This window comes from Idiotropiscis lumnitzeri, chromosome 12 (assembly GCF_059441095.1).
Source record: "Idiotropiscis lumnitzeri isolate Australia: NSW breed Sydney's pygmy pipehorse chromosome 12, RoL_Ilum_1.0, whole genome shotgun sequence".
In the NCBI taxonomy this organism is placed as follows: Eukaryota; Metazoa; Chordata; class Actinopteri; order Syngnathiformes; family Syngnathidae; genus Idiotropiscis; species Idiotropiscis lumnitzeri.
The window spans coordinates 12,115,962-12,131,189 of record NC_142402.1 but is presented as its reverse complement, the minus strand read 5'-3'; the positions used below and the strand labels follow the sequence as shown (position 1 = coordinate 12,131,189).

Genomic DNA, 15,228 nt, shown 5'->3' with positions numbered 1-15,228 from the left:
ATCAATGTAAAGGGTATTTCCCTCACAAATTCAGCTCATTGGAAAATCTCAACTACGTGGGTTCCTATCCTCAACCATGTGAATATGGGTTAGAACGCATGACAACAGCCAACCGTACCAAATTCCTTGAATGGTATGAAAGAGAATGTCGGGGAACCTTTGATTTCAGGAAGGAGGCGCTGATGTACTGCAAAAACGATGTTGACATTCTAACCGAGGGTTGTACAAAATTTAGAAACGAGTTTCTAAACGAGACAGGCGTCGATCCATTCAATTATGTCACCATAGCATCAGCATGCATGGGCGTTTTCCGTACCAATTTTCTCCAACCTCAGACATTGGCTATAACATCATCCGATAATTACGCGAGACAATATAAAGCCTTCTCACATGCTTCCATCCAGTATTTGGAGTGGATCATACACAGTCAAAAATTGCCTATACAACACGCTTTGAACGGGGGTGAAAAACAACTCGGTCGCTACGTCGTGGATGGCTATGTTGAAATTGATGGTGTAAAACATGTTTTTGAATATCTAGGTTGTTTCTACCACGGTTGTCCCGATTGTTATACACCAACTGAACGTTTCCCTCTGACAAATCAAACCTTTCAAGAATTGTTTGATATTAGCCAGAAGAAACTCTCGACCTTGAAATCGGATCCGTGTGTGCGTCTCACGGTAATGAAAGAACACGTGTGGTTGAACATGAAGAAAACTCATCAGGGTGTGAAAGAGTTCCTGCTTACTTATCAACATCCTGAACCCCTAGCACCACGTCAGGCTCTTTTCGGGGGCAGAACCAGCGTATTCACATTGCGATACACGGCCTCTCTGAATGAGCAAGTGTTCTATGTCGATGTCACCTCTCTGTATCCTTATGTCAACAGCAACTGCGCCTATCCTCTCGGTCATCCGATCGTTATCCGCAAAGACTTTGCCGACCCACGTAAATATTTCGGGCTGATCAAAGCCAAAGTCTACCCACCACGCGGTCTCTTGTTGCCTTTGTTACCTTACAAAACAGCTAAAGGTAAACTGACGTTCCCTCTCTGTAGAACATGTGCCGAAATCAACAACCAAACCTCATCGTGTCACCACGATGACGAGAGCAGGGCTCTGCTCGGTGTTTGGGTCACTATTGAGTTTAACAAGGCTCTTGACCTTGGTTACAGATTGGTTGAAATTGTGGAGGTGTGGCATTTCGACTCAGTGAGCAATAACATCTTTAAAGCTTACATGAACACCTTCCTCAAGGGGAAGCAGGAAGCCTCTGGCTATCCATCCAATGTCACCGATCAGGTGGGGAGGGACAAATACATCAATGATTACATGACACATCAAGGTATCCGGCTGGATCCTGAACGCATCAAAGTGAATCCTGGTAAGAGACAGGTTTCTAAACTTTGTCTAAATTCTCTCTGGGGAAAATATGGTCAGAGAGATAATTTAAAACAAACAAAACTGACCAACAAACCCGAAGAATTTTTTAAAATCATGTTTTCGGGTTTGTATGACATCGATTACTTCGGTTTCATCAAATCAGACACCGCGATGATTCAATACAGCGACAAAAAGAACATTCTTTCACGACCCTCCGACACCTCAAACATCTTTGTGGCTTGCTTTACAACAGCCCATGCAAGATTGTTCATGTACAGATTTTTGGAGCAGTTACAAGACAGGGTTCTATACACTGACACAGACAGCCTCATCTACGTGGTCAGGGATGGGGAAACGGCTCTAAAACTAGGCCAGTATCTCGGTGATCTGACTGATGAATTGGACGGTGACAGCATTCAGGAATTTGTTTCGGCCGGTCCTAAAAGCTATGCCTATCAAACTCGAGATACTAAAAAAACGGTGATGAAGGTTAAAGGTATCACACAGACGCACGAAAGCGGTCTAAACATCAACTTTGACAGTGTCAAAGACTTAGTGGAGGGATACATATCCAGCACGACGCATGGCAACGAACCCGACACGCACTCGCTTAAGACACCACAACACAGCATCGTCCGTGATAAAAAAGGGTTTCGCGTCAGAAATACTTCATTCGTCAAAAAGTTTAGGGTGGTCTACGACAAACGAAGACTTTTGCCGGACGGACGTAGTGTGCCTTTTGGTTATTAAGGGGAAAATGGAATTATCACAGGTCGAATTCGATCCGCGTCTCCAAGTGCCTTTTTCATGTTTGATCTCAATCCAATACAACCATTTTTCTATCTGGGTCTAAAGTGCAGAGTAGCGATAACTTTACCGCGTGTAAATCCCACGGGTTGATTCTGATCCGTCTTAACTTCGATTCTTATATCCTCAATATGCTTCCTACTAACAGGCATGTAATAAAGAGGATTAAAGGCTTTAAATACAATGTCACCGTGATTATCATCGATGGGTATCGTTCTCAAGAGCGGAGCGAAAGCGTCACCCACAGCCTGATGATACACCACGTCTGTATAAACATATAGATGGTACATCCCCGCTTTTATATCCGCAGGATGTTGGCTCGCTGTCCACTGGGGTCCGCAGGTAACCCATTCATCGGGTAACGCCCCAAAAATGTAGGCTAACGCGGGACGAAAGCGTATCTTGTAATGACCATTCCCTGCCCAGAAAAATCTCTCCTTTAAATAATGGTATACAACATGGATTTCCGGATGGATCTTTTTGAGGAGCGCTTCCACATCTTGTCCTATTTTCTTAATATTATCGTAGTACCCAGCCGACAGGCTTAAGGATTTGATGGTGAATTTGTTTTCATCATAGTAAAGAGGTGCCAAAGCACCTGTTGTTGGTTCACCGTTTTCCCATGCATCTACATAGTCAAAAGATGCTTGATCTTCAGGCACGTTGAACCATGTATGGGGGTAGGATATTTCACTCAGAGCTACTTCCCAATTACCTTCGAGATCGATATGATGAGCCAGATTCACTCTGTATTCAGCTATCGTATTGTCTACATACACATCAGAACTTGCATTGGAGGGTAAGGTGACGTAAAACCCCCCTTCAAGATTCGGATCCATGTTGGTAAATGTCGAGATTCGTTGTAAAGCTTCTTATTTATACGTCGACGACTTGTGTAGCGGGGACCCAACTGTCATATTTCACAGGCCAGCCCTTCCAACGTATGAGAAACTGTTTCTGTCCGCCGACTTTACGCCGTTTGATAATCTTCTCCACTTGAAAGATTTGATCCTTGGATATCGTGACTTTCTGGAGCTCGTGTGCATAAAAAGTTCCTTGCACTATTTCACCGTCGTAGTCTTTAAGCTTGTAAACAGGTGGAAAACGCGGTACACACTCCGCTATCGTAAATAACTCGTCTGTAAAACTCTGTTCATATTTCTTGTCAAACACACCTCGCACTTTTGATATTCTAACGAGATCTCCTTGTTTAAATATCATTTTTATTCTATCACTACCCCCAGAGGGTATGTTGCCGTACAAGTTTTGGAAGACAAGCCATGTGTTATCCGGTGTGACTTGGTTAGGTTTCATTTTTATACTTGTATGATAACTTTCATTGTAACTATCGATTAAATCTTGTAATACGTCGATATAACGACGTGTGTTGTTGGCGGTGAAATATCGCCACATTCGAGTTTTTAAAGTTCGATTAAACCTTTCGACCACCGAGGCTTTCAAATCACTGGCTGTTGCAAAATGATTAATATTGTGTTTTTTCATCAACCTCTGAAATTGCGTGTTGAAGAACTCCTTCCCCTTGTCTGTTTGTAACTTTTTAGGGATGCCGCTAAAGGATAAGACCGACTCAAAGGCTCGAACAACTTCTGGCCCCGTCTTGTTCATCAGCACACGGGCATACGCTCGTTTTGAGAACACATCGATGATTGTGAGTAGGTATTTAAAACCATCGTTGTACTCGGTCAGAGCTTGCATATCACATAGATCGGCTTGGAATTGATTCATAGGACTGGACACAAAAACTCTGTTCCTAGGGAAATGAATTCGTGCTGGTTTGTGCAAGGTGTATGCATCTTGCGAAGATAAAAAATCCTTGACTTTATGACGCGTCACTTTTTGACCCATTTTCTCCGACGCAGCTAAATGAAGGCGTTCTACACCTCCAAAGCTGGCTGGATGAGCGGGGTCGTAGTACAGTTTTTTCAACCACCGCTTAACGCTCATGACGGTTTATGATTTAGTGACAAACATCACATCGCTATTTATCTAAACACACAGACAGACACAAAAGCATCTTTTTAAAAACATCCATTTTTTATTGAAAGAAGGTTAAGTATGGTTACACGTGATAAGGATTCTCTAAGATGTAAAAAGTCTATAGGTCAGGGTTAAAACAGATGGATTAACTTTTGATTCTAACAGGTCTTCAAACTGCTTCAATTCGTGCGCGAGATCCACAGGTTGTTGATGACGGAGACGGTATCTTATCACATCGTTAAACAGCGTGAGTATGGTAAGTACATGTCCTACACTTATCGCATTTTCCCAATTTTCCAAAATATTTTGAAACGTGTCGATCAATCCCGAGCGACTCAAAAATATGACATGTTGCACAAACAATTCCCAAGGCTCCTGAAAAATTGTTAAAGACATGGCACGCACTTTTTGCATAAACAATAAAAAATTTTCAATGAAAGGGTCTTTATCATCGGGGTTATATGTAATTGCTCTATTTATTATATATGCCCACCCTTGGCTTCTATAGCCAAAAAACGATAATTTTCTGAAGACATTACCCATTTTTTATTCAAAGTTAATATTTTCTATAAGATATTCTTCGAAAGTATCAAGTTGATCACGATATATCATAAAACATATGGGCTCATCCGCTTTAAGGCGGTCCGGTAAGTCCTTTACGAGTGCTAAATCCACCATTAAGATCTCTGCAATTCGCTTGACTGTTTCTTTATCCGCTTTTACAGAACACAAATCCAACAAGTAGTGAATACATGGTAAAAACTTTTTACCGCAAAGGATGGGCATGATGCGGTCATAGTGCAGTCTTAGATAATAACAATTGCATAGGTATCTATAGCTATGCAAACAACCCCTTTTTTTGTGATACTTTATCAAAAAACGTCTGACCATGTAAATAATAGCCGCCTTAACAACTAATACGACATCCATATCAATCCATCCCTTAGGAGGATTATCCCATGACATATGTTTTGCCTCATCTTCGGAAATAGGTGCTGGTCCGTGGTCAGGGTCGTTGACGGTCTGAACCTTGATCTCCGTGGTTTGTGGAGAATCAGCCTGGTCGGACCAACTGGACAGTTGTACCTTCTCGTTTTGTGAAGATTCGGCCGACGAGGTGGGGGTCATCGGAGGTGTCGACGACGGTGTCGGCGAAACGGGACGAATCCACCCTGAATACGATGGCTCGCCGTTGTTGTACGAGGGTGCAACAGGTCTTGCTAAGATTCCTGGGCCCCCCATCCACAAGGAGTATGATGGCACAGTCTGGTCCTCGCCTGTTTTTGTAGAGGGTCCATCCTGGTCTACATTTGTAGAGGTCTCAACCTGTTCCATGTTTGTAGTTGTAAAGGTTTCCACAACATCCATATTCAGATCTTGATCGCATGTAGGTTCATCCACACCGCTATCTGTAATACAAAGATACCATGATTAAATATTAGAAAGCTATATAGTTAAAGATTAATTGCATCGTTTACCTGAAGAGATTTCTGCAATGTTGTTGTCAATATGATCAGGTGCGGCGATGGTTGTCACCCTTCGGGCCTTGCTGTTCACACCCAGATGACGTCTTGGTCTACACGTCTTCATTTCTTTCACGAGCTGGAAAAATTGTCTTGTCTGTGCAGAGCGTGACTTGGGCTTTACTTATACTGGTTTGAGACCGGGGGAGGGTTAAATGGCGTGGTTCGATTGGCCAAATGTAGCCAACAGATACATGTCCAGACAAGTAAACATGACTCGGCAGATTTTACAAAAAGGTAAGAAGGAGGAGGGTGGTCGCCCGGATGCCCACGGCTGCCCATCGATCGACAGGATGTCGCCACTCACTATCTTTTGAAACACCTTGAGGCTGCTGCAGGCTTGGAGGGTGTCTATGCAAGACGCCGCGTCTTGCCCGGACAAACCCCCAAGCCTGCACAATACCATGTTTAAACTTATGTCGCTGGGAATATGTCCAGACATGTTTGCAAAAAGGGCAAATATCAACCGAATAAACATATTATTCAAAGGTAATAACAACGCCTGCTCTTCTCAACTCGTATTATTTCACTCGTTTAATTTAATTTTATACATCTACATTATTTAATTAGATATAGCTCATTTCATTGGATGCTTTATATACTTCAGATATTTAAATATGGATGACCTATATCCACCGAATAAACATCTTATTCAAAGGTAAAAACAACGCCTGCTCTTTTCAACTCATATTATTTCACTCGTTTAATTTAATTTTATTTATTTAAATAGAACATTGCATTGGATGCTTTATATACTTCAGATATTAAAATATGAATAACATAAGTACAGTTTGGGTTGGGGACGCACGCACGCAGGGAACACATTGTTTTTAACATAAGAAGCATACAGTTTGGGAGGGGGGCCAAGCCCCCCTCCCAATCACACACACAACGTCATCACAACGAGACAAAAAGCGTAATTCTGTAGGCGGGGGCCCTTGGCCCACACACACACACACATACAACGTCATCACAACGAGACAAAAAGCGTAATTCTGTAGGCGGGGCCCACTTCGACAAAAGCGTAATTCTGTAGGAGTGGTATTAAACCTTCAACGGGCAGGGAATATGTAAATATTTTGAAATAGGTGGCTGGAGATTGGATAGTTTTAACACAGGGGCGGGGATAGCGGCCATTTTGGACAAAAGCGTAATTCTGTAGGCGGGGACAACGAGACAAAAGCGTAATTCTGTAGGCGGGGCTATGACGTCATCAAAATTCAAAAAAGCGTAATTCTATTATCTCTGACATTTCTTATAGACATATCATGACAATTAGTAGTTTGGCTGATAGAAAACCAAAAGAGGCTTTAGGTTTATTGCCACTCCGAGTTGAAGTTTGCTGTGCAATGAAACAAAGAGAAGTAAGTACAAGTTGTAATGGGAAAGACCACAGTTGGGCAAATGAACAGCATTGGTGTCGAGGAGTTATAACACATTCAGCAATGGATATTTGAACACAAATGGTGGGCCAGAACTTAGACGGATAATAACATCTCTTCGAGGCGTAGTTTATATTTATACTCTGTGAAGAGCAACTCATATTACTGCATCTTACAAAGGTGTAACTTGTGACAGTGTCTGTGTATAATCCATATGCTTGTATCATACTGCCCCCTGCTGGCCAAGACATGCAGGGCACCCTGCGTTTTAGTGCTACATCACCATCTGACTATCGGATCCAGTAAGGACTCACATGAGCATCATCTACAAGTTGACTCACTGTCATTGGTGGATCCACTCTCCATTGCTCCATAAGGAGGGGCCAACAGTCCAGCCAGGCTCTGACGATGCTTCTGCACATGCAAATACACACAAGTACACAGCGTCACATTCGGTTCACCAACAAATCAGAAATGTGGTTCTAGCCGAGGACCCCAAAACGCAAACATACCTGCAGTCAGTAAATGATGCAATAGACAACCCATTGAATCTGAAATGCAACGTCTTGTGTCTACTACCAAGTTTGAGAAAATATCCTCAGCTATGCGTCATCATCCGTTTCATCTGTCGCATTCACGCACTTGTCAGACAGACACACACAGACGCCACTATGTCAAAACAAAGCCCTTTGTATAGCGGAGATCGTTAAGATGCAGAACTGTTAGCGTACAGTATCATTCAGGTTGAAGAGATTGAGGCCTCAGTTTGCATTTGCATGTCTACTTCTAAAACAAAGTCATCAGGTGTACCTGAATATGTCACTGCTCCTTTTACAAGGTCAAGCAACCCATATATTCCAAGCACACAAACACATTTAGAAACTAAAAGAGGCAGCACCTGTCAGAGCCTGTGCACACAAATACTCATATTGAGAAAGGAAAAACAAGTCAAACAAGGCAAAAGTGTACCACACAATTTTGTGGGAAGACAACACGCATAAACAAAATGACCAAAAAAAGGGGCCGCTCCAGTTATCCGATAATTCAGACTCACCTGAGTAAACAACCCAATTTTCATTCAAAGTGGAAAAACGGAGACCCCGTCGAGAGCTGCCCTCTCCTCCTTTACGACTCACACACGCCGCCTGATTGCATCGTACACTACACAAGCTGCTCGCCTCCTTTCTTTCTCTTGCCTGTATTCTCTCTCTCTCTCTCTCTCTCTCTCTCTCTCTCACTCTCTCGCACTTTCCTGCTGTGACCGAGCCAAGAACCCAACCACTTTTCTCTCCCAGGTTACCACAGTGATCCGAGTCTCTCTGTTACTGAGCTACTCCAGAGGGTGAAGGGGAAAGAAAAGGGGTAATGGGGGTGAAGAGGATGGAGCCGGAGGCAAGGATAAAAGACAACATGACCAACACAAGAGAGAGGAAGTGGGGAAGATAGATGTACATGAATAAAAGGCGAGAAAAAAAAAACCATGCATGATATAAACAACAGCATTCTACATCTACACATCTTGCTTGTTCCTGTCATTTCTGCTCAATGAGAATAATGCATCAGTGTTGCTTTCTTTTATTCCGTCATCAAACAAACACATGACTGCCTTCATCCTGTTTGTGAAACACACACACAGGAAACACAAAGAGCCTTTTGCACTGACGTGAATGAGATTGAAACGAGCACAACCTCGGGCTGCGATTGCTGCTTGATGGACGAAAATAGGCGGCACAGGAGGGGACTGAGTAAGTGCTCTTAAGCTGATAAACACTTGCGATACAAATTCAAGAATAACTAGACGTTCTCATGACTACCTTGATAACATCATGATCTAGGCGAGCTGACCTTTATTATGGTGATAATAATAACGGAACACTTTTATTACAGAAATGACTTAGCAAATCGCATCATTTACAATGCAGTACAGGTGTCAAACTTTGGGCCCGGTACATGATCCAGCACAGCACACCATTATGTGGGCCGCTAAAGCAAATTATGTGATAGCTTCATGGCTTGAAAATCTATAAAATTGCAATAAGGTATTTCAAACATTTATTTCACGGTCACACCGGGCGTTTGAGGGAACTACAATGTGGCTTGGGTCAAAAATTGTTTGACAACCCTGAATTAGATGGTGTAAAATAACTAAAACAAAAACAACAGAATGGCCACTCGCAGCCTCTTGAATTTATAGTGAGAGAGCAGCTGCTCTGCCAAGGACAAGCGACCTTGTGAATGGAGAAGCCTTAGGGAGGCCAATCCACAACAAGGAAGCAGAACTGACAAAAAAAAAAAAAAACAGGATACATGTGCAGTTTTGCATTTGCGTCCACATTTTCTGAACAATGTTAAAGTGCCTATAATGTGAAAATAAATATTTTTGGTATATTTCACACCCCACAGAGGTGAGTGTTAAAGGGGAAGTCAACTTGAAAATGTTCTTAACGAGAATATGTTCTATGCAGGCCCACTAGCCAAAACACGGCATTCTGATTAATATTGCATTAGCGGAATTTGAATTAAGCAGCAAATTTTGCCCAAATTTTCAGCCATCTTGGGGAAGGGCATTTTGTCACTTTCTGTCGACTGAAAATTACATCACAGTTGCCCAGGGCTCAGATAACAACCAATCATGGTTCAGCTTCAGAAAAGCCGTGATTGGTTGTCAAAAATGAATATATGATTTTATGGCGTCGATTATCAATCTCTCGACCAAGTTCTCACGCAATTCACGGCAAAATGATGGTAAATGCAGAGTTCTTGCGCGGTTTTTGCTAAAATTACGCTTGGTGGCGAGTTATCGCGCGATTCATGGCCACGTAACACGAGGTGAGTTGGACACATTTAATTGGAAAAAAAAACCCTTGAGGTTGATTTTGGTTGAAGAGAAGGAATGTGGACACAAGGTAGCTGGGAAAAAAACAGGAGAGTTGGCTAATTTCAAAAGTATACATTGTGGGGGCGGAGCCACATTTCAGATAGCAGGAAGAGATGTGCACTTCGCTTAATGCCATTCTAAAAGTAAGATGTCATTGGATGCGTGCATCCATCAGCACCCGGAGCAACAAAAGCGTTTTGATGGACGGCCCTCTTGTGGTTAAAGAGACAACAGCAGTACAAGCTTGTCTGAACATTTTCTTGTCTGAAGAAATGCTTCCGCAAGCATTTTGGACACATCCGGTCTTGTGTCACACACACACCCGGCATCTCACCTCCCAGAGGGTCTTAAACTCCCTCTGTTCAATTCGAAGCAGCTCGCTGGTCTCTCTGCTGATGATGGTAGCGTGACGCGGCGTGTTGTCCAGGATGGACTCCCCAAAGGCTGTCCCGATCCCCAGAGTACAGATGGTGACTGCATCCTACAGACAAGAAAACACAACATGATTTGATTTGACATGTAGGCTATTAAAAAAAAAAAAAAAAACAACGGTCAAGTTTATGTGAACATTAGAATTCAACATCACAGCAAAGGGATGTCATCATAAAAGTGCATATGCATTCTGAAAAATTAATAAGCGATAATTGATTCACTGCCAGCCCAGGTAAAATGAATTGACTTTTTGGCTTCCATCCCCGTCAATGGCAGTGAATGAGTTCATGTAAATGGATGCACACGTGAAAGACATAAAATGTGATTTTCTCATGAATATCTCTAGGTGCTGGACATAATTAGAAAACCGAGGGACACGCATTTTGGATTCTGAAATTATCCTGAATGCTATAGAAAGCTGTCCAAACTGACATTTCAAATATAGACACTGAATCTAGGCCACCAAGTGGGCTGCATTCATGAAAACCACCGTTCAAAATGGATGGGCTTTGTTAACTTAGCCTTTTAGTGGAACAAATCCTCTTACTCTTTCCTCATGTGTCAATCCTCTACCCATACAGTGCGTCCAGAATACATTCACAGAGCTTCACTTTTTCCTCATTTTGTTATGTGATGCCTCTAGTAAAAATGTATTTTTAAAAAAAATCTGAATTTTAAACACAAGACCCATAATGACAAAATTCAAATAGAATTTCGCAAATCATTGGAAAAAAAATATATCACATACTATAGCAGCCTTGACCTGAGTGACGGTTCGTTTTTCCGGAAATGGCATAATAAAACATGACTTCAAGCAAAAAAGCAGTGTCAGCGGCAACAAAAATAAAAGAAGGAGGTTACGTTGTAAAAAAAAAGTGAACTGGATCTTACCTGGTGGTTAGCAGTTTCGGACACTTTGACATCCAGAGAGCCGGACAGTACCGCATACCAGCTGGTGCCAATGTCTCCCTGTCGAAACACTGTAACCAAAGAAGTCGGTGTCAAACTAGAACAGGGAGGTGGAAGTAAACCTCCAGGCATTTTTATGATAAGTAACAATCAAAAATTTGGATTCACATTCTGATTTCAAGTCATCCAATTGTACTGCTGACGGGTATGGTACATGTGACGTAAAAGTTGTTCAACAGGAAATATCATGTTTGAATAACAAGGTCAGTTCAAAAGTGATCTATCGATGCTAGCAATATATAGTGACAGTCAGAACAATTTTAATGCTCTTCCAATAGATAGGTAGTACTGGAAAAAGCTTACTTTTCATATGAATGATTGATTCCGTGAATCAATGAAAATTGTGTTTTCTAACACAGGAACCATTTTGGAACCATTTTTGCTTGTGTATTGCTCATAGCATCAGGATTTAATAATAATAATGAAAAAAATAAAATCTACATTGTACTGATGCATGCTTGCATTTATTTTTGACTGTGTGACTGATTACATACACGTAATGCCTTTCTCCAGACATTCATAGAAGGCACAGGTGCAGATCTGCACCAAGAGTGGAGGTGGAAACTTGGTGAAGGCTTTAACTTCTTTCAGTCTGGTCAGAATAATATCCACATCCTCTCCTGAGCGCTCCGAGGGCCTAAGGAGAAAAGTCAAGCCATTTAAATGGTAAAAACCACATCGGACGATCTCTATGCATCTCCATGATGGAACCTGTTTGGTGCGCAGCACACACACATTTCCGCGCACAGAGCTGAGCAACGGCTTAACTGCGACGTACGCCCGCCTCACTTCTCCGGAGCTCTTGTGTGATGGAGCTACGGGCCGTTTCCTCAAGTCGGCCGGTATGTCGACCTTTCGCCCCCCCGTTTTTGTTGTTTTGTTTTGAGTCACGCTAGCTCAGCGGCGCATGCGTAAGCCTCAGGTTGTATTTCCTAAATGGGTGGGAGTTTGTGACGAGTTGGGCTGTGATAGGTCAAATCTGCTCCGTTATTTATTTATTTTTTTTTTGGGAAAGATAATTTATCGATACCATTTTCTATTGATATCAATCACCCAACTATCGCGATAAATATCGATATTGAATTATCGTCACAGCCCTAGCTGTGATTACAAATCCTATTAGCATTTTGTAAGAAGAAGAAGAAGCAAATTTCTTGTCAGCGGTCACCACAGCACATTACTCCCATGATATGTTTAGCATAGTTTTGACATTAATTACGATTTCTGACAGCACTGAGACATTTTGCGTAGGTGGACTTTCCAACCCGATTGGGATTTGACCCCAAATCCTGCGTCAAAAATCACCAGTGTTACCCACTGAGCCACCAGCAATAGTCTAAGAATATTAGTTAAATTTACTTCGATACGCAAACCACAAAAAGGCCAACCACCCAAATTTCAATGTTAAAAAGAATTGTTGCGTCCAAATAATTAACCCAATCCTCAAACTCCACAGTGGGTTCGGAAAACAACCCAACATTCTTTAGCGTGTAGCTTTAGTGTTTCAGTCTTACGCCCGTCTTTATTGTCTGAGCTCAAACAGTAGGGAGCTGCGGGCGTTCTTTCTCATCTCAGACTTCCCAGGGGGTGTTGATGTACAATCTCATTTAGTCCTGCTTCTATTTCTAATGCTCTTAATTTAGAGCACAAGACATCTCGTCGAGACCTGAGAGCACAGTCGAGTTGGACCAGAGAGCGCTAACATTCTGTTCAACAATGTGATGACTTAACGACAAAGAGCCAAAGCAACTGCGAATAATACACACGCGACGTCATCCATTCACTTTTTTTTTTTTTTTTTCCTGGCGAGTGACTCATCCATGCATGTGTGCGCTCCTACAGGAAGCACTGTGGACTTTCTATCGCTTCGCCTCCCTCTTCTTCCACTAAACACGCCACTAATCTCCACTTTTTTTTCCCCACATATCAAGCACGATGATAAAACAGCCAGGGACTTTTTATCCCGCAGGCACTCCATTTCCTCCTCTCCATTACTGCTATATTCACTTTTGCCTCCATTATTACCTACCACCAACACAAGCTCGCATGCTCTCCCTCCATTAATGTCGGCAAGCTCTAAGGCGCACCGGTGATTCTCCCATTTCAGATGCACACACATCACGTTTGCGCCCCCAAGCAGTTGTTTGCCCTCTGTCCTTAAGGGAGCTACTTGCAGATCACAGATTGCTCCAAAAGGCGCTGAGGCAGACAGCAGAACCTCCAGTCCTGCAACATCTGCCAGCTCAGGGACATTACAGCAGTGTCTTTTTTTTTTTTTATGTGTGACTCACCCTTGCACCATCCTCCTGATGCCTGCAGATTGCGTCCCCAGTGCACAGACAAAGCAATGCATCTCACCCGAGACTGGGGTTAATGGTTTCGACAGGTGGACACAGTAAGGAGACGAGCCGCTTGACTTCTCAGGGTCGAGGGGTTCATAGCGGCATCACCCGTCACCTATCCATAAGGAGTCTGAATGTCACATCCGTCAGTGAGTGTTGTCTAGTGAACAGTACATGTCGCGTCCGCTTGTCTTTTCGAGGTCATCATCTATACAAAGCAATCTACTGCCCCGCTTTTGCGTGAGACGGATGTGACCTGAGAACGCCACGATTCATCTCGGGCCATCTTTCCTCCTTGACCCGCCCGACACTTTGCTTCTCATGAAGGCAGCGATTTGCACAGTCAACACAGGATTCAGACGCAATCCATCATCTTGGACAACTTAGGTGAAGCTAAAGAAAAGAAATCAGAAGGCTTGGGAAGTTATTTTGCTCTTAAATGAATCATTATTTGAAAGATTATTTGTTTTTGCAGACACCTTTGTCTGATGACAACCTTCACATCTCTCATAGCACCGTGTGCTAATAAAACCAATGAAAACGTTTTTTTATAACGGCATATTTTGAAGGACTACTGTATCTCTGCTCACTGCCAGAACTGTCCTTCAAACACGATTTTGCTATGAAGCAAAATCCACCCGTTTTTATCCATCTCAGGGGGCGGCCATTTTGTTACTTGCTGTCGAGTAAAAATGACATCACAGTTGCTCATGATTCAGGTCACAACCAATCACGGCAAAAATAAAATGTTGTTCATAAAAATGGAGTAACAAACTTCTGTGGCAGGTTTTCTCCAAATACTTCACTCTTTTTCTTGGGTTACATTGTTACAGGTCGCACGGACAGCGACTTTAGTTAATCGGAGGCAGCCGAGCAGAATGGCAAACACTTGCAACACAAACACAGACTGATATGAAACATGTAGTAAACTCCTCAACAACCATCTGTGTCGCAGACAAACCTGCGAAACTGTAAACAACACCGAATATTAATCAGTATAAACAGTTGTAAAAAAGCTGCCAATTTGCCACGCAAATTGAGTTGCACGAAACAATCAATATCGTGCAGCAGTGAAATGTTTGTTGCGCTCAATTTAACCCGGTCACAGAAAGGAGAACCCCAATTAGCATTTGGGCAGAGCAGTGTGGGCTGTTGACAGGATAAACTACAACCCCACCAGGGCTTGATGCCACAAAACTAATCAGATCTTATCGCGTTTTTTACACCCAGCTGCAATAAATGTCTGTGGACAAATATATGTGAGGTCACATTTTAACCTGTGGAGTCTTGTCACTGTCTTCCTCCATCATTATTGTCCCCACCGCCACGTCAACAGTTAGCGTAGATGAAATGCTCCCAAATGCACACTGCTGGATTGTGATTGAATAAGAGACGAATGAGTGAGGAGAACTGAGTGATGCGCAACGAAATCCAATCTAATCTCACCACCAAACACGCCCTCACTGCTGTCTAGCGGTAGCTGTCAGGAAGACTCCATCTTCAAAACCAGGATGA

At 42.6% G+C, this 15,228-nt stretch overlaps 1 protein-coding gene across 3 annotated transcripts in view; it reads right to left on the bottom strand.

Moving 5' to 3' along the window:
- Positions 1-15,228, bottom strand: part of LOC148325936 (rap guanine nucleotide exchange factor 4-like) — a 38,536-nt gene that overhangs the window by 17,907 nt on the left and 5,401 nt on the right. Inside the window, exons 3-6 of one of the 3 annotated variants that reach the window (XM_088311033.1) lie at positions 11,866-12,008; positions 11,294-11,382; positions 10,305-10,451; positions 7,434-7,506 (exon numbers count right to left, since the gene is read on the bottom strand). In XM_088311033.1, coding sequence (XP_088167159.1) covers positions 7,434-7,506; positions 10,305-10,451; positions 11,294-11,382; positions 11,866-12,008 — 452 coding nt within the window. Of the gene's footprint in view, positions 1-7,433; positions 7,507-7,604; positions 8,042-8,146; positions 8,253-10,304; positions 10,452-11,293; positions 11,383-11,865; positions 12,009-15,228 lie in introns of those variants that run through there. The other 2 variants (XM_088311034.1, XM_088311035.1) reach the window with 2 other exon arrangements.